The sequence below is a fragment of the Suricata suricatta genome, chromosome 14, assembly GCF_006229205.1.
Source record: "Suricata suricatta isolate VVHF042 chromosome 14, meerkat_22Aug2017_6uvM2_HiC, whole genome shotgun sequence".
Taxonomy (NCBI): Eukaryota; Metazoa; Chordata; class Mammalia; order Carnivora; family Herpestidae; genus Suricata; species Suricata suricatta.
In genome coordinates, this window is record NC_043713.1 from 76,013,514 (window position 1) to 76,031,916 (window position 18,403).

The following is an 18,403-nucleotide window of genomic DNA, read 5'->3' on the forward strand; positions in this document are numbered from 1 at the left end:
GTTGGCTTAAGCAGAGAATGAACTGCTGTGGAAGATTCCAGGGTAACTCTTAGAATACACAGAAGATTTGGGAGGGGCCACCAGTAGATGAACTGAGCTCCGAAGATGTTTTCCGTCATTGTTGGGCCCGCTGTGATTCATGTTCTCCAGGCAGAGTCTCACTCGTCTGACTTGGGCACCTGGTGGCGTGGGGACGTTAGCCTCTGTCCCTTGGTCGATACCCCTAACAAGACTGTGCTCAGAGGAAAGAGAATTCCCTCAAAGGGAGGGGGGTGAACCCTAGACAGTTACAAATAACCCACTGCCAAGAAACGGTACAGGTCACTGGCTAAGATATTTAAATACATGAGTCCTGGGTGGGGGGCAAGAAGGTCAAGTAACAGCTCCCCATGGGGCGCATCCTCTATATGACCTCATCCCAGATGAACAAATTTTGCGTCATAAACAAGTTACTGTTGGATGCGAAAGTTGAAAGCGGGTCAGAGGTCCTGGTTTGAAAAAGAAAAAAAGAACACTGATTTCAGGCAACGGTTCTTCAGGAATTCTCTGGAAAAGCGTTTCAGACTGACTTCTTGGAGTCGCTGCGGGACAGTCACCAGTGACTTACTGGAAATGCCGCACTGCTGGGATCACGCCCGCCGAGCTTTTGCTCAGCTCCTGCTGACTCATTTGCCTCCACCCCTGCAGAAGCAGGGGGCCCATGGGGGCTCCGGAGAGGTTATACCCCACCGTATAAATAAACGACTGGACGCCTCACAGATTCTGGCCCGGCCAAGGTCACGCTCTCTAGGTCTGGAGGAGAGGGAGCCGCATCGCGGAATCCTCGTGCTGAGGAGGGGTGTGCGTTTAGGGGAGGTCTGCTCCAGGCCCTCATTTTACAAGGAAGGAAGCCGAGATCACACCAGCATGAGGGCCTGGCCCGGAGCCCCCAGCTGGCCCCCGAGCCGTCAGCAGCTCTGTCGTCCGGCTTCCAGGCTGTGATCGAAGCATTTTGGTTTCGGTGTGGATCTCCTGGAACAACCAGGCTGAACTGTGTGCCTCTCCAGGCGTGTCCGGAAGGGCTCACTGTCCGATAACTTTCCTCCGGGTAAAGGAAGCTTCTTCTGAAGTATTCCGGAGGTGGCTAAATAGCTCAGTTCCCCTAAGACTCCAGCTTGCTGAGGGAGAAGGCCCTTTGCTGGCTCAGCACGGGAGCAGACAGGTGTGGAGTCTGCGTTTGCTGAGGATGCTGACCCTGGAGGACTTTATATGGAGATGTCTGGGGTGCCGAGGATCCAAGTGACAGCATGCTTCCTCGCCAAAGTGTCCCAAGCAAATCCAGGTATCCGAGAGAGGCTGCGGTGCATTTTAGGACTGAGAGCAGTGGGGTCAGACAGAACCAAGTTCAGTTCCTGGCTCTGCCTTTTAGATGCTGTGTGACCTTGGGTAAGTTGCTTAGCCTCTCTGATTCTCTGTTTCTTCACCTGGAGATGATCCCCATCTTAAAACATAAAACTAGTTGATGTCTAGAAAATGCTTAACACATAACCAGGCACCTAGTAAGGGCTCAAAGAATGGCAGCTTCACGGTCAGAACCAAGATACCATTATGCCAAGGTTAGAGAATCCTTGCTTTAGATTTTTTTTAGACGTTTATTCATTTTTGAGAGACAGAGATGGAGCGTGAGCAGGGGAGGGGCAGAGAGAGAGAAGGAGACACAGAATCAGAAGCACATGTGAGACCATGCAGGGTTTGAACCCACATGTGACATCATGACCTGCGCCAAAGTCAGACGCCCAACCAACTGAGCCCCCAGGTGCCCCGAGAATCCTAGCTTCAGCCAAGAGGGGAAACCAGCATCAAAGCCCATGGTGACTTGCTAAGTAGCAACAGAGCCAGGTCAAGAAGCCGGCCTTCTGCTCCCCGCCCCCCTCCCCACCCCGTCATCTTATCAGCCCACCACATGGCCTCTCTCGGGGTCACTCGGTAGGGCGGGTGTTACGGGCAGAGGGTATTGGTGCTGCTGATTCACCCTTCCTGGCCCCTCCCCTCTCAGGCTCCTTTAGGGTTGATTTTCGGGGATATTTATGAGTCAGATGACTCCCTGCCCATTGGGAGGCCACACAGAGGGGCAGAAGCCAGTGCTGGGCATCGCTTACTGGGCTGATGGGAGGTACCCATATCCCACTGGCCGCGGGGGACCGCAAGAGCAGACCTCTCTGCCAATTTATCTTGGACATTGTCTTTCTTCAGGCAAGGGGAGGGGGGAAGGAAGCCTAAAAGAAAACATCCAGCCACATGCTTGTGAAATCTCTGCCCAAAATCAGTCATCCTTTTTAATAATGAGGGCTGTCAGAGCCCCGGTCAGTCGGAAATGATAGCCTGTGTAAATATTTGGTCTGTAACTGATTTATGGGTTGGGGAACAAAAAAATAAGATTAGTTGCTAATCACAGGGATGCAGGAAAATCAACGGGCCTGGAAGGCAGAATCGAGGTCGGCTGTCTGGGTGAGCTCAGATGGGGTGTGGGGAGGCTGTGCCGGGCTGTGCAGTGGTGTTCACTTGCGGGGGGGGGCGGCTGCGGGGCATCTGGATTCTTCCATCAGAGTGGGCAGAGGCGGCATTATCCATGTGCAGGTCAAGAACTGGGTGGGACCAGCCCTGTGGCAAGATGCCCAGTTTGCAAGCTCAAGATCAGCCCTCGCCAGCGAACCCTGAGGTCGGCCCCTGAAACAGACGTCCCTGTGAGATGGGGGTCTATGCAGTCAGCTGTTACAGTGGAATTAACAGAGCAATTCGGAACAGGCTTTGAAGTCTGCCAAAGCTGTATTTGCACCCCAGGCCTTTATGGAGCTGTGAGCTGGGCACTTTAACTATTGAGCTCACCAGTTACCTTAACTGCAAAAAGGGAGGTTATCCCAGCAGGTCACCTGCTCCCAGCATCTCAGCCAGCCAGACCTCCGTGCTGACGCCGGCTGTCCTGTGGGTGCTGGAATTCACAGCCCCGGGGGGGGCTGATGGAGATGCTTTCCCATCACTGCAGACTGACCCCCACCCCCCTCGTAGGCAGCACACGCCTTCTATTAGAAATAAATGTGTAGGTGAGGTGCCTGCCTGGCCCCACCCCAGTTGGCATGGAGGCAAAGCGGATGTACTGGAGGGAGGGCCACCCTCTCCCCAAGTCACCTCCACGAGAAGCCCGCCACCATTCATGTGCTGGTGCAATGCAAGCACACCGACCTTTCATGCATCCATTTACTTATCAGACTCCCACTGTATGCCCGGTCCTGTGCTAGGCTCTGGGGATCCACAGAGAGCAAGTCACACACTCATCAAAGCATCAGAGAAACAAGAGTGTGCTCCAGGATGTGGCCAGAACTGAAGAAATGTAGAGGGGCTGTGACAGGACCCAGTCTACCCCAGGAGAGGTCAGGATGAGGAAGGGGAAGACCCCAGGTGGCAGGAGTAGCAGCTCTTGGGGTGAGCCAGATGATGAGGAGTGGGATTCAGGGGTTACTCTGGGCGGTCTGCTTTACTTTTCCTAACTTTCAGGTAAGTCCAGAGCCTCCTAGAATAGGGGCTAGCAGGCCACAGCCCGCGGGCCAAATTCAGCCCACTGCCTGTTTCTGTAGCTGGTGTTCTAATGCCTCACCCATTCATCCACGTGTGGTCTCGGGCTGATTGCGCACTGCGTCAGCGGGGCTGAGAACGTGGGACTTGCAGGCGCCTTCATGGAAAAAAACTCCACCAACCTCTGCACTAGAACATTTTTCCTCTCCTTGCTCATTCCTTCTTCCTCTCTTGGTCTCGTCCTGGCTCTGAAGAAGTGAATTGGTGTATCAGTCTATATATACATGTACAGACTTAATGTCTTATATAGAGAGAGACAGAAGAATTTGCTCTTTTTCCAATCAGGTCTTCGTAGAAGATCTGTTTGATACTGAGAGCTGATCTGTTACTGAGCAAAGTTTAACCTTTAAAACAAAAGTCGTGGGGCGCCTGGGTGGCTCAGTCAGTTGAGCATCCGACTTCGGCTCAGGTCATGATCTCACAGCTTGTGAGTCCGAGCCCCGCATCGGGCTCTGTGCTGACAGCTCAGAGTCTGGGGCCTGCTTCAGGCTCTGTGTCTCCCTCTCTACCTGCCATTCACGCTCTCTTTCTCTCTCAAAAAAATATTTAAAAAATTTTTTTAAATACTGTGTATCTATGCTTATGATATTTTACATGTTTTTCAAGTACATATGTTTATACATATATTTATAACCACATATAATACACATATGTGTATATAAATATATTATGCTGTATTATACTATTATATGGTATATATAAGTATATACATTTGTACACAAATATAGTATATACTATATTATATATTCTACATGGGTATATAAATTGACATATTTATACATAGTACTCATACTGTGATATAGTATATTGTGTATGTATATTGTATACAGGTATTACATACTATATATGCCATGTACGATAAGTATGTAAGTTTATATATTGCATATATTATTTATACAACAGTGTATATGCGTATATGCTTAATTTCTGGGAATCTATAAACAACCACATTTTTATATCTGTCAACTAAATCTGAGATACCCATTACTAAGTGACTGATAGATGCCATTTAGGAAACAAAATCCATCTCAAATTTGATCTTCAATTTAAAACTTATTGAAAAAATAATGAAATATCATTGAAATATTAATTAATGATGGACCACATGATTCCATGCCTGTACCTCTGTCTTCTAGGGGTTTTTTTTTGTTGTTCTAATAAAGAGAAAAAGTCAAGGCAAAAATATTGTATGCCATTTACAATTACGGTTTGTTACATTATTATCAAAGAATACTCCTGTTCCTAAGTTCAAATGGCTACTAAGTTCAAAGCCTCAAAGTAACAAAGTACCTACTCCCCTACTCAGCCTGTCTACTCCCTCTTGATCCTTCCAGAAAATGTTTCCCTACATGGGAGAGTGTCCAGCTAAGACTGGGCGTTCACGGGCACACCTGACTGAGGAGACGTCAGATTTGTCTTTCTCTTGCCCTGCTGCACTGTTGGCTGGCACATCCCAGGAGAGCCGGGTTCTAGATGCTTCCCTTTCCTTCCCCTCTGAGGCCCAGACCTTGGTCCGTGCTGCCCTCATCTTCCGCCTGGGCGGCCACCACGCCTCCTCTCCGGTTCCCACAATCCCACTCTCACCCACCACAGTCCGCTCTCTGCACATTGGCAGTTTGGTCTTTCCAGAACAGAATTAGTTAGGTTCTCTCCTCTTCCTTCTTCACACCTGCAGGCAGGTGGGAATTACTCTCAGAAACACCCCCTCCCCCCCACCACGGCCAGCCCCTGGCCGGTGCCCGCCAATCGCAGTGACCTGGCCCCCTGGCCCCTGAGTATGCTCTCTGCCTCTCTCCTCCTTGCTCATGGTGAGCCGACCTGCCCTGGCCTCGGACGGCCCAGCATTGACTTTGCCTCTCCCTCCAGGTCTTTGCACTCTGGCTGCTTTTTGACATTCAGTTCTCAGCCTAAACACTGTCCCCAGGAAGGCCTTACCATCCACTCACTACTACATCCCCTGATTATTTTTAATTAAAAAATGTTTTTATTGTTTATTCTTGAGCGAGAGACAGAGACAGAGACAGAGCATGAGTGGGGGGAAGGCGGAGGGGGAGACACAGAGTCCTAAGCAGACTCCAGGCTCTGAGCTGTCAGCACAGAGCCCAACGTGGGGCTTGAATCCACGAACTGTGAGATCATGGCCTGAGCCACCCACAGTTGGACGCTCAACCAACTGGGCCACCCAGGCACCCCTCATGTCACCTGATTTTAATTCCCCACGAAGCTTCTGTGATCACCCAGTGTTTCCTTACTACTTCACGTGTGCGTCTCCCCTACTGGGACACCAGCCCAGGCAGGCCATGGCTCTTGTCTGCCCCCTTCCCTGATAGAGTCCAAGCACCTTCTTGTCCCGGTGGTATTTATGGGATTAATTTTTGTAATTAATCCAGTTTTTGTTTCGTTGAATTTTTCTTATCCTAGCGAGCACAGAGGGCAAAAGGGCGCTTTCAGCAAGCCTTCCTTGCCACCCCCTTCCTCTGATGCCCTTGAAAATCCTGTTGTAACTTCTTCCTTCAGGAATGGTTCGTGTCTGCTCAGCCTGGTCATCACCGCATCCCCGTGATGGGCAGCCTCCTTCCTCAGTCCGTGTGGCATCGTGTGCTTCCCCGGAGGCAAGAGGTTCAGGGTCAAGAGGAATTCTTTGGTCCTCTTCGTGAATACTTGTCCATTTTCTCTTGATTTTGAGCCTGACTTTCACATCGTCTTTGCCCATTAAGAGCCTCCGTCTGTCCAGAGGAAAGGAGGTATCTTGGCCAGGGACCAAGGCAGGAAAGTGTCGACCTAGCAAGTGCCACACACTGTCTCAGGCACTCCCAGTGCATTGTTTCATTAGACCTTCACACAATCTCATGAAATGGAGGGATTATTATGCATTTTTACAGGTGAGGACAATGAAGTTCAGAGAGGTTAAGTGACTTCAAGGTCACACAGCTAGTAAGGGGGAGACATCTAGTTCCTGTGTTACTGTTATATATTTTCTAATTGTAGTAAAATACACATAGCATAAAATGTATCATTTTAACCAGTTTATTTTTTGTAACTTTTAAAAAATGTTTATTTTTGAGAGAGAGAGAGAGAGAGAGACAGTGCGAGCAGGGTTGGGGCAGAGAGAGGGAGACACAGAATCCAAAGCAGGCTCCAGGCTCTGAGCTGTCAGCACAGAGCCTGACGCAGGGCTCGAACCCACGAATTGAGAGATCATGACCTGAGCCAAAGTCGGACGCTTAACCGACTGAGCTGCCCAGGTGCCCCCATTTTAAACTGTTTAAACAGCACAGTTCAGCGGCGTTAAGTGCGTTCATAGTCTTGTGCAACAATCACCACTGTCCAGCTCGAGAACTTTTTCATCACCCCAAGTGGGAACCCCAAGCTCATCAATCAGTTACTTTTTAATTCCCCTTCCTTCTCCCTGGACAACGACTAATCTGCTTTCTGTCTCTGTGGATTTGCCTTTTCTGGATATTTCATATCCATGGAGTCATAATGTGTGGTCTTTTGCAAGTGTGTGTGCGTGCATGTGTGTGCAGGTGTGCGTGCGTGTGTGTGGCGCTCAGCTAATGTTTTTCAGGTTCATCCACAGCGTAGCATGAATCAATACTTCCTAATATCGAATCCTCTTCCTTTGCATGGGTCAACCACAACTTGGGTATTCATTCATTTGTTGATGACTTTTGGCTGGTTTTTACTTTTTGACTCTTGGGAATAATGATGCTCTACCGATCATGCATGGCTTTTGTTTGAACCTGGTGTCGGTTCTCCTGGGTCTGTGTCTAGGCGTGGAATTGCCACAATGTATAGTACTTTTCCCACAGCGGCCTCACCTCTGGACAGTCCTGCCAGCAACGTGCAGGGATTCTGGTTTCCGTTCTGGTTTCTTCATATCTGCACCAACATTTGTTAATTTCTGATTTCTGGATCATGGCCATCCTAGTGGGTACGAAGTGGTCTCTCGCTGCGGTTTCGATGTGCACTTCCCTAACGGTGAATGATGGTGCGCACCTTTTCATGTGCTTCTTGGCCAGCTGTATGTCTTCTTTGGAGAAAAGTCTATTCAGGTCCTTTGCCCACTCTTTAATACACACATATACACACACACACACACACACACACACACACACACACACACGAAGCTTTTTATAAGCCATAACTTTCAGATATAAAGTGTATGATTTTTGTATACAGTTTGATAAGTTTTTATGTATCACCATACCCAGGTACTCACTACCCAATCAAGACGGAAGAAATGTCAGTCCCCAGAAGGCTTTTTGGGTTATTTCAGTCAATAACCTGCCAAAAGAAAATCACTCTTGGGGCACCCAGTTGGCTCAGTTGGTTAAGCATCTGACTCTTGATTTCAGTTCAGGTCATGATCTCATGAGATTGAGCCCCACACTGTGAGTGCAGAGCCTGCTTGGGATTCTCTCTCTCCCTCTGTCTCTCTTTCCTCCTCCCTACCTCTCACTCTCTCTCTCACTCTCTCTCTCTCCCTCCCTCTCAATAAAAAATATTTAAAAAAAAAGAAGAAGAAGAAGGGCACCTGGTGGCTTAGAATGTCTGACTTAAGCTCAGGTCATGATCTCACAATTTGTGGGTTTGAGCCCCATATTGGACTCTGTGCTGACAGCATGGAGCCTGGAGCCTGCTTTAGATTCTATTGTTTGTGTGTCTCTCCCTGTCTCTCCCTTACTAGCTCCCCCCTCAGAAATAAATAAATAAATATTAAAAAAAATTAAAAGTCACTCTTCCAGCCTCTCTAGCATAGATTAATTTTGCCTGCTCTTGAACATGATGGAAATAGAACCATGATGGCGTCCTACAGTACAAGTTTTCTGGTGGCTGGTATTGTGGAGATTCCTCTGTATTATAGCATAAGCCGTAGTTTTCTCTCTTCCATTGCCATGTGGTGATCAATTGTGAGAGCATACTCTGCATTATCCCTTCTGTTACTGACGGACATCGAGACTGTTCCCAGTGATTGGCCATGTGAATATCGTCTCACATTCTTGCGTGGGTCATTTTGTGGACACGGGCACTCATTTTGGTTGGGTACGTACCCAGGGGTGAAATTTTTGGGTCAGAAGGTATGTTCACTTTATAGATATTGCGAGATAGCTTTTCAAAATGATTTTGCCAGTTTACAATCTCACCAGAATTGGGGTGGGGGTGGGGGACTTCGGTTGCTCTCTCTCCTCGTCAACACTTGGCACTGCCGGCTCTCTCTTTAGCCATTCCGGTGGGACCTGTCCTGCAGTGTACTTAATATGCTTTCCAATCAACGTCTCTTCCTCTCCCTCTTCTCTCCCCCTTTCCTCTCTTTCTCCTTCTGTTTCACCTGCGTTTTCTTCTTAGTATATTTCACATAAAGCTGTCTACCGGGAAATCATTGCCGTGAGATTATGCTGTTGATGTGCAAGCTCATTTTTAAAATGTTAACTATTAAAATACCCCCCCAAAAAATCACTCATGCCTCATCTGAAGGCATTTCCTCTTCATCCACACCTGGGGAAATGCAGCTTACGGTGTTGGACTGACTTACCCATGCTTCCTTTTGGCCACGGTTCCCGTGGCTTCATGCCACGTGTGGGGTGTGTTCGAGCCAGAAACGAGGGTTGTAGTGTGTGGTTAAGGAGCAGAGCATATGCTACTGAACATTCGCCTGCTGGTAGACCTACCAGGCCTTTGCTTTTCCAAGCTCTCTCCTTCCCTGGACTCTGTGTGTCTTCCCACCCCCACCCAAGAACTTGGTGCCGTTCTTCGGTTTTGAAACGGGTCTTGCCTGGAGGCCTCATTTTTGGGTAATCAGATCGTATGCAAAGGACTTAAATGGCCCCGTTTGGGAAGAAGGGACAGCTCGTGCAGCCCCCGCGTAAGCCCAGTGGGCATGCTCTCCTCTTCAGGAAGAAGGTCCTGGCCAAGTGCTCCGCTGCCCCGCGCGGTGTGTGAGTGCGGCTGTGCCTGTCCCTCCCCCGTGCCTGTGGGGACTGTGTCCGCTCCCAGCTGGCCGAGCCAGAGGTTCCAGAGACGTCCATTAACGAGGCGCTGAAGCTTGTGGCCGGTGAAGGCGTTCGAGGTCAAGGGACACAACCCCACATTCGAGGAAGTGAGGGTAAAGAGACTCAGCACCCCGCAAACTACTGAAATAGAAAGTAGTGCAGGGGCTCCTGGAGGCTCAGTCAGTTGGGCCTCTGACTCTTGATTTCAGCTCAGGTCATGATCCCAGGGTTGTGGGATTGAGCCCCTACGTCAGGCTCTGTGCTGAGCCTAGAGCCTGCTTGGGATTCTCTCTCCCTCACTCTCTGCCCCTCTCCCCTGCTTGTGTACACACGTGCGCTCTCTCTCAAAAAGAAAAAAAGAGAAAATAGTGCAAAGGCGAATCATCAGTTCAGGACCCCCTCTGTGACCTTTGCAGCCAAGGCTCCCACATGCAGGCTGGCGAGTGGGCACTGACCAAGAGTCTTCAGAGCTCAGTGTGGTCTGCCAGACCGAGGTTGAGGGAGAGGAGCCCAGGGGCTGGCACAGGACATCAGGCATGCCCCCACCCTCAGGAGCCCACAGCTGGAGTTCACGGAGAAGACGCTGGCAAACAAGGGCTCCTGACTTGTAGATCAAAACCGGACTGCATTCGTTAGCATTCCCCCAAGACAGCAAGTGCCAGGTTGTCTTTGCTTGAGCTGAGGCATGTGGGCCTGGCTTCTGGTCTTAGCTCTGCAGCCGGGGGTTGGCTGCTCTGTGTCAGGCGCTGGGCTCCAGGTCCGTCCCGTGTGTGGTGGTCACAAGCCGTGGAGGAGACAGACGTCCACTCAGTTACCACATAAGCAAAAGCAGAACTCCAGCCGGGATGCGTTCAATGAAGGAAAAGCATTTAGTGCAAGAAGCACATGTAACCTGGAGGTCTGACTAGTTCTAAGGGTTGAGGGCTATGCCTCTAAGCAAGTGATGCCTCAAGTAGGGCTCCACTAACAGGATGGGGAATAGTGTTTCTGGCAGAGGGAACAGCATGTGCGGAGACCCTGAGGTGGGTGAGAATTTGGTGTGGTCAGAAATCAAAAAGATGACCAGAGTGGCTGAAATCAGCAGATAGCCAGGTGATGAAAATACAAAGTGTTCTCCAGAGAGTGATCCTTGAGGTCCCTTGAAGCTTTTGTAAAGAAACCTTTGGAAGTTTTTAAGTTGGGGGGGGTGGAGGAGGGGCGGCCGGGGGGACGGTAGGAGTGACATGATACAATGTATGCTCTTTAAAACCTCACTTTGGCGCCTGGGTGGAGAATAGATTATAAAGCATCAAACGTGGGTGGGATTATTCAACCACAAAAAGGAATGAAGTTTTGATACATTGTTACCACATGGGTGAACCTCAGAAACATTAGGTTCTGTGAAAGAAGCCAGGCACAGAAGTTCATGTCTTGTGTAATTCCATATATATGTAATACCCAGAATAGACAAATCTGTAAGGGACAGAAAAAACGTTGGTAGTTGTCATGGGCCAGAGGGAAGGGGAGAGACTGCTTAGCGGATACAGGGGGTTTTGCTCTGGGAGCGATAAAACTCTTTTGGAACTGGATAGGGATGGGGGCTGCACAACATTGTGAATGCACTTAGCGCCACTGAATTGTTCACTTTCAGGTGGTTACTATATATTATGTGAATTTCACCTCGACATAAAGAAAAAGTAAAGAATATAAAAAATAAAGAAAAGCAAAAAAAAAAAAAACCCAAAAACAAAAACCCAGCCAAAACCAAAAAGCAGTGGGATTGCGAGTCTGATTCAGGCACAGCGGCAGCAACGGGGGTGATGGAAGAGAGAGGCTTGGACCAGTGCCGTGAGGCTGGAGGTGGGGACAAATGAACCAATGTGAAGAAGTAAAGGAGCCTCAGGATCCTTTTCCTTCAGACATTGCATGCAAATTAGGCTTCAGGAAGGTCAGAAGAACTTTGCTCGACTCCAGCACTGGAGTGAATAATCCTTTACTGTACCTGGTAAACCGAGCGCATTTCCCCCAAGCACAGTGTGTGGCCCCTGAGCTCAGTGTCTTCCCTGCATAGACATGCAGCTTTGGCCTCACCTGGCTCCGGGATCCTGTCAGGACAGCCTTCTGTGTCAGGGGGCTCTGACTTGCCCCCTGTGGAGACAGCCGCATGGTCCACCTAGGGCGCATGCGACCCCTGAGGATGGAGCTGCGCCCCCCTCCCCCCCGCTACTTTGTGCCACGCCATTTTGCTGCTTCCCCTCAAACTGGCCCTGATTCCAGGAAGACATTTATGCAATAGATTTCTAATATCCTGAGAAGATCTTGGAGAGTGTGTTCTTTTTAATTACACCTGGAGGGTAGACTGCAAAGTAGGCACCGAATCATACATAGTCACAGTCATTGGACACAGTCATTTGTGTCTCTTTTCTCCTCTGGGTGTGCCAGGTAATGAGGGCAGATGGTAAAGGTGAATCCCATGTCGTGAAGGCTGCCTCAGTGGGCGGGAAGTGATACACGATTTCCTTCCACCTTCTTTGATCAAGCGGCCATTCATCCTCCACTTCTGTTTCTCCTGCCCTCTCTTCCTCCTGTCTTCTTTCTGTCCTCGTCCTCTCTTCCTTCATTATATCCACCGCCATCCATCCATCATCCGTCCACCCTTTCTACCTTCCCTCTTTCCTTCCTTTTGTCCATCCACCATCCATCCCTCCACCCATCCTCTGATCCATCTCTTTATCCATTCACCCATCTACCCATGCTTTGTCCTTTTCACTGTCTATCCATCCATCCATCCACCCATCCATCCGTCCACCCTTCCTACCTTCCCTCTTTCCTTCCTTTTGTCCATCCACCATCCATCCCTCCATCCATCCTCCAATCCGTCTCTTAATCCATCTCTTTACCCATTCATCAATCTATCCATGCTTTGTCCTCTTCATCATTCATCCATCCATCCAGCTTTTTATCCATCCACCTCCCCAACTAACATTTATTTATATATACCCCTTCTCTGCTCCTTCTGTGGCCCTGAGTTGGTCAAGCAAATTGACACTCTGCAGTCAGCGAGCAACTGTTAAACTTGGGCTTAGACTTGGTTCTCCTTATACAAGGGATCTGGCTTGTCATCTAGCGGCCCAGTGCCTCAAGGCTTCTGTCAGTGTTTTGGAACTAATGACGGGATCCATTGCCAGAGGATATGACTGCATCCCATTCATCTGCCAAGAGTAGTGGTGGGGTGAGAGTTGCTAGATGTTTCAGGTGAAAAACATTGGCTTGGTTTCAACTCTTAGCTTCTTCAAGGTTAATTCTGTGCTGGATAGACACTCAGTTTAACCAGGTTCTAGTGATGTTCACAGCAGGTAACCTCACGTGGTGCTGGGCCCGGGGCCAAGCGCCTTGTCTCCTACGATTGTCACGGCCTCCTTCTGAGGCAGGTGCTGTTATTTCCCCCCGTTGTCAGGGTAGGGAAACTGAGGCACCGAGAGATGAGATCTCTTTCCCGAGGTCACAGTCAGGGCCTGAGCCCCAGTCTCCCTGATCCCGAAGCTTGCCAGGTGTAACTCCAAAATGGTACTGCCTCGGTGTCGGTGCCTCTGTGAATCTCGACCATTTGGAGACTCGTGTGGAAGGAAACGCTGTGCCCTTGCTTCCCTCTCTTCTCCAGCCACGGGCAGGGAGAGCTGGCTAACTCGGCTGCTGTACCAGGAAGTGCTTTCGGGGCCTTGCCGCAGACCCCTGGGGAGATAATAAGCAGGCCTGCCAGTCCTAGCCCTGGGAGGGAGCAGCTCTGCGGGTGCACTTGGATTCCTTAAAGCTGATGAGCAGCAGGCCTCCTGGAGAGGCTGACTTTTATGCTGCCTGTGTGGGAGGCCTCCAGTCTTTAATTAAGGCACCTTCCTGGGCTCTCCACCTTGAACAGAGAAAATTCACAAGGAGGGTTCCCTTTGGCCACAAGATGGCGCCCAACTCTGGGCCAGACCTGAAAGGGAGGGGGGAGGGGAGTTCAGGGGGCGGGGGAGGGCAGAGTGGTTCATTTTGGATGCTGTGCTAAATCACACTCTCTTAAACTGATCATCTAAGCTCCTTGGGGAGGGGAGAAATTTTCCAAACCAGACCCAGAGGTCTATTCCATTCAGCTGGTGTTGAGCCAGGTGCTGGAAGATCCAGCAACAAAAAACAACAGGGTCCCTGCCTTCAAGGAATTAGAAGGCAGCATGATAAGGGCCACTCATAATCCAGATTGGTCCTTTAATAAGCTTTCAGTGACCACCTACTGTGTGCCAGGTTCTGTGCTAGTCACGGAGAAATGAACACTACAGAGTCATTGCCCTCAAAGACCCACAGTTCATTTGGGAGACAAAAACTAAAAGAGCAAATTCAGGAAAACAGGAAGGTGCAGCCACAAGGATACATATAGAATATTGTAGAAGAATGGTAGAGGAACACCCAACCCAGGCAAGAAGGGAAGCGGGGGAGTATCAGGGAAGGCTTCCCAGAGGCCAGGATACCAGAGCGGAGTCAGAGACGACAGATAGGGATTAACCGGGCAGGGAAGGGGAGGGTATTCTGGGCAGTGGGGCCACGGGGACCAGCCAAGGGCTGCAGGTGAGAAACGGCACCCAGCCGGTGGCTGGAGCTCAGTGAAGTGGGGACAGGGCAGCCTCGGGGCCGGGTCAACGTGCGGAGTGGACCCTGGTATCGGGTGAACGAGGTGGGGTCTGCCCCCTCTCATTTCGTGTGCACTTACGGACACACGGCCCTCTCTTCTGCTTCTGTCCCCCTTTCAGAGCCAAGAAGAAAAGCAAGCCCTTGAACCTCAAGATTCACAGCAGCGTGGGCAGCTGCGAGAACATTCCTTCTCAGCAGCGCTCCCCGCTCCTGCCGGAGCGCTCCCTCCGCTCTTTCTTTGTGGGACACGCTCCGTTCCTGCCCTCCACCCCTCCAGTCCACACCGAGGCCAACTTCTCCGCAAGTAAGTCACCCGCCCTGAGAAGATGCTCATGAAATGCTTGGTCACGCCCCTTGGGATGGGTTCGAAGAGAAGGGGCAAAACTAGCGTTTGGGGAGGTTGACTGGCTGTTGTCATTGGTCCCCGTTCCTCCTCTTCCTGCCTGCAGGTGTGCAGGGATGGCCAAGGGAATCATGCAGGGCCTTAGAGGAAGCATCAGCATTTCCTCTCTGCCTCTCCGCTGCCCATTCCCAGGATTTTTCTTGGGCCACTGTGGACAAGGCATCTATGATTAAACTTTGTAATTTTTTTTCCCCTGCTCGGGTCAACACGTATAACCTTTCATCTCAAAGATGTATTTGGGTTCCAACTGGGCCAGCCATGGCCTGGGGTCTTTTATATTCTGCTCCCACGAATTTCTGCTGGAGACAAAGTGGTTATTACTCGGAGCAGAAATGGAACTTTCTGGTGATCAAGGGTGGAGGTTTCAGAAGGCATTTAATCTTCTCTGTGCAGAGGCCTGTTTTGCTGAACAGGCACAGACGCGGTCAGAGGGGAGCCCCTGAACAAAGCCCAGCCAGCCCTCCAGCCAAGACATCAACTTTTATTGACCAGGAGTTAGGGAGGGGGAGGGGCTGCTGGCGGGTGAAGGAAATAGGCCCCGCCCCCAGGACAACCACAGGGTGACCTATTGCTGCTCTGATACATGATGGGCAGGATTTACTGAGTCCCTGTGCATCCTCACCACCCACGTGCCTGACTTCATTTAGTTCTAGCAACAAGCCACGGTGCAGATGAGTTCTTCCCATTGTGCAGGTGAGGAAACTGAGGCCATCAAAGAATTTGGCAAAGCCACACAGCTATTGAGTCGTCCAGCCAGGGTTTGAACCTGGTTCTTTCTCACTCCAGAGTGGATAAGCTCCCTATCACACACTATCTGATCCAGGATCCCTCAAATATTCAGCAGGGGGCCTGTCTCTAAATGTGGGGTTCTATCCTTTACCTTTGCAGAAGGGTTTTTGAACATTTTTTTGGGAGGCTATGGATGCTCTGAGAATTTCATGCAGTCTGTTACTTCTCTCCCTGGGAAACGGCACATGTAACCTCCAACACCATGACTCATGTCAAGACCGTTGGATTCAGAAGCTCTAACTTAGCGCTGCTAGACGGTTGGCCTGGGCGGGACAGTTAACTCAGTTTACAGTCTATAGATGTGCATCATGCTGAGGGTCCAGAGCCAGAAGAGACTCGTGTGGACATCAGCTAGGAGCAGTCCAGAACCTGGCTTGTTTCGGTGCCCGGGGGCACAGGCCCTGAATCAGGCCAGCTAAAATAGTGCTCATGACACATACCAGCCCCAGAAGACGAATTTATTAATTTTTGAGAGAGATCACTCTCAGACCAGAAGTGCTCCGTGGGGGTGAGCCTGTGCACAGTCAGAGGGCAGGTTGGGGCTCAGACCAGGAAAAGGGGTGATGACGTATCAAATGTGTCCTAGCAACAGGGTGAGAGGCGCTGAAGGGTCACGCCTGGGTGCCAGCCCCAGCTCTGTTTCTTTTTGAGCAGCATGCCTGACCTCGAGCAAGGGCAGAGCCTTTCTGAGCCTCAGTGACTTCATCTGTAAAATGGGAATAATACTAGATTCACTCCCTGGGTGGCTGTGGGGATTAGATCTGCTTCTGTATGTCAAGTCATCTGCACAGTGTGCCTGGCACACAGCAAGTGCTTAATAAATGCTAGCTGTCATTATGATGTTCATCAGCTCCTTTCTCCAGGCAGCACTTACATCCTTTGACTTTCTGATTAATTTGAGGGCTGTGGGTAAATGCCTTTCAGTTCACCCCTCCCCCCCCTTCCCTATGGCCCTAAGAGTGCTTGGAATTTACCTTGGCATGACGCCGGGTGGTTGTGTCCGTCTCTGGGCATCGCCATCCTATGAGTGATGTTAGCATGGCCATCTCTGGGGGTTTGACCGCCACTGTGCACTTGAGTTCTTTCCCGAAGAGAAACATCTTCAGCCTGCTCAAAAAGACCACAGACTTGCCCATTTTAGCCGCATGGCTCCCAACTTTTCATGCCTGCCCTGGTCTCCCCGTGAGAGGAAAGGCTTCTGCACTCACCTGTGCTCATGAGCCGAGTCCCTAATTAAAACCAGCCCTTAGCGCTGAGACCCTTGAAGCACAGTTGCCTGTTTGGACAGTCCTGATCCTGGTGTGCAGAGGCCGCCCTCTGATCTTCCATAAAGGAGAAAAGTAGCACTTGAGTCTCAGCAGGAGAAGGAGTGTGTCACCCAGACATCAGCTGGAGTCCCGCGGACCCCAGTCCATTTCCACTGATGCCAACACGTGACAGAAACAGGGGCAGCCCGGTGGGACAGATTAGGAAACAGAGTCTCCATGATGCCACCAATTGCTTGCACGACCTCTGTCCCTCCCTGGTCATCGTTAAGCCTCCCCACAAACTTTGAGGCAGGCATTATCATTCCCATTCTATAGATAAGGAAACCGAGGCTCAGAAGGCTCAATGATCTTGCCCACGTTGTAGGTTTTAAATCCAGATCCATCCCTGGCCTGCATCCCTCCACTTTGGTGAAGCGAATTCCCCTCTCTGTCGGGGGTCTCAGTTTCCCCAATTGTACAATAAAAGACTCCATAGAGGTCCATTCCAGAGCTTAGAAATTCTGTGTCTCTAAGACTTACCCAGTGAGCATTTCTTACCCACTTACCCAGCGGACAAATCTTTGGACTCAGAAGGCTGATTTGAGGACTCTGGGCTGGGGCGGTTGGGAGGACACGTTGGTCAGGCACTGGTTCCCCCATGCTGGTAATAGTCCTGTTCTGCTCCCATCGTGAGCTTCAGCAGAGATCAGTCTGCCTTTGGCCCCCAGCGCCAACCCGACCCCTTCCGACCCAGCAGAGGGAGCCCCTGAAGCCGCGTCATCTCTGCCAGGCTGAGTCTGTCTGCCCCATTGTCACGGTCAGTTCTGGCTGTGGCCGCGTGGTGAAGATCGCCACGAAGATGGTGATCTGCCATCTTGTCACCCCTACTGGTGATGCCTGGGGATGGCATTAGGCAGGTCTGGTCGTAGAGTGGCTGAGACTCAGACCCTCAGAGTGCCCAGCCTCCTCCAATGGGCTGTGAGAAGGACATCACCTCCTAGGGGCCTGCCCCGTGTTTCTGGCCTGGGAGTGACGAGCAGGGGGAGGGCGGGGAGTGGCAGGCGGCCCAGCCTATAGAGGAACCTTGTCTAAGGCAAAGTGTGGACAAAACACAAGCTGAGAAGCCCCACTGCTCAACGTGGAAGATGGTGACTCAGGAGTGAACCTGAGGGCAATGGACTTCTCTCTCCATCCTTGCTGCTGTTATTTGGCATTTCATTTGGTCACCCCATGTTGCCCAGAGGGCATCTGACCAGATGCCCTCTACCCCTGGACCAATTTTGGTCCAACAAGCGATGTGCTGGTGGCTCTTTGTAGGGTATCTCCAAGTCCGGCCGAATTGGGTCAGGCTGCCACTCTAATCCCCAATAAAGAACCTTCTCCAGAATGAAAAATACCGTCTCGATGGGAAGGAGTAATTACTCATCATCTTTCATTACCGGCTGGTGGAAGTGATCTGGGGAGTATAGCAACTAAGTGGTTGCTGGCATATTGTTGGACAAATCACCGAACCTCCCCCCCCACTCCCCTGCTCCGTGTCTGTGTCAACCTGGCAAGGATATAGTGAGGACAAAATGAGGAATGTGTGTACATTTCCTTGCACCGTTGGGGGTGGGCGGGTGCTTAGAGCACGTGAGTCTCCACACAGCAGCTACTGGGGCTCAGGTGATGGCATAACTTGTAACAACGATGAAAACATGATAATAATAGCAACGGTG

At 50.5% G+C, this 18,403-nt stretch overlaps 1 protein-coding gene across 1 annotated transcript in view; it reads left to right on the forward strand.

The window, feature by feature from the left end:
- The window catches only part of KSR2 (kinase suppressor of ras 2), a 410,482-nt gene that overhangs the window by 221,608 nt on the left and 170,471 nt on the right, over nt 1–18,403 (forward strand). Inside the window, 1 exon segment of the mRNA XM_029922908.1 lies at nt 14,366–14,550. Coding sequence (XP_029778768.1) covers nt 14,366–14,550 — 185 coding nt within the window.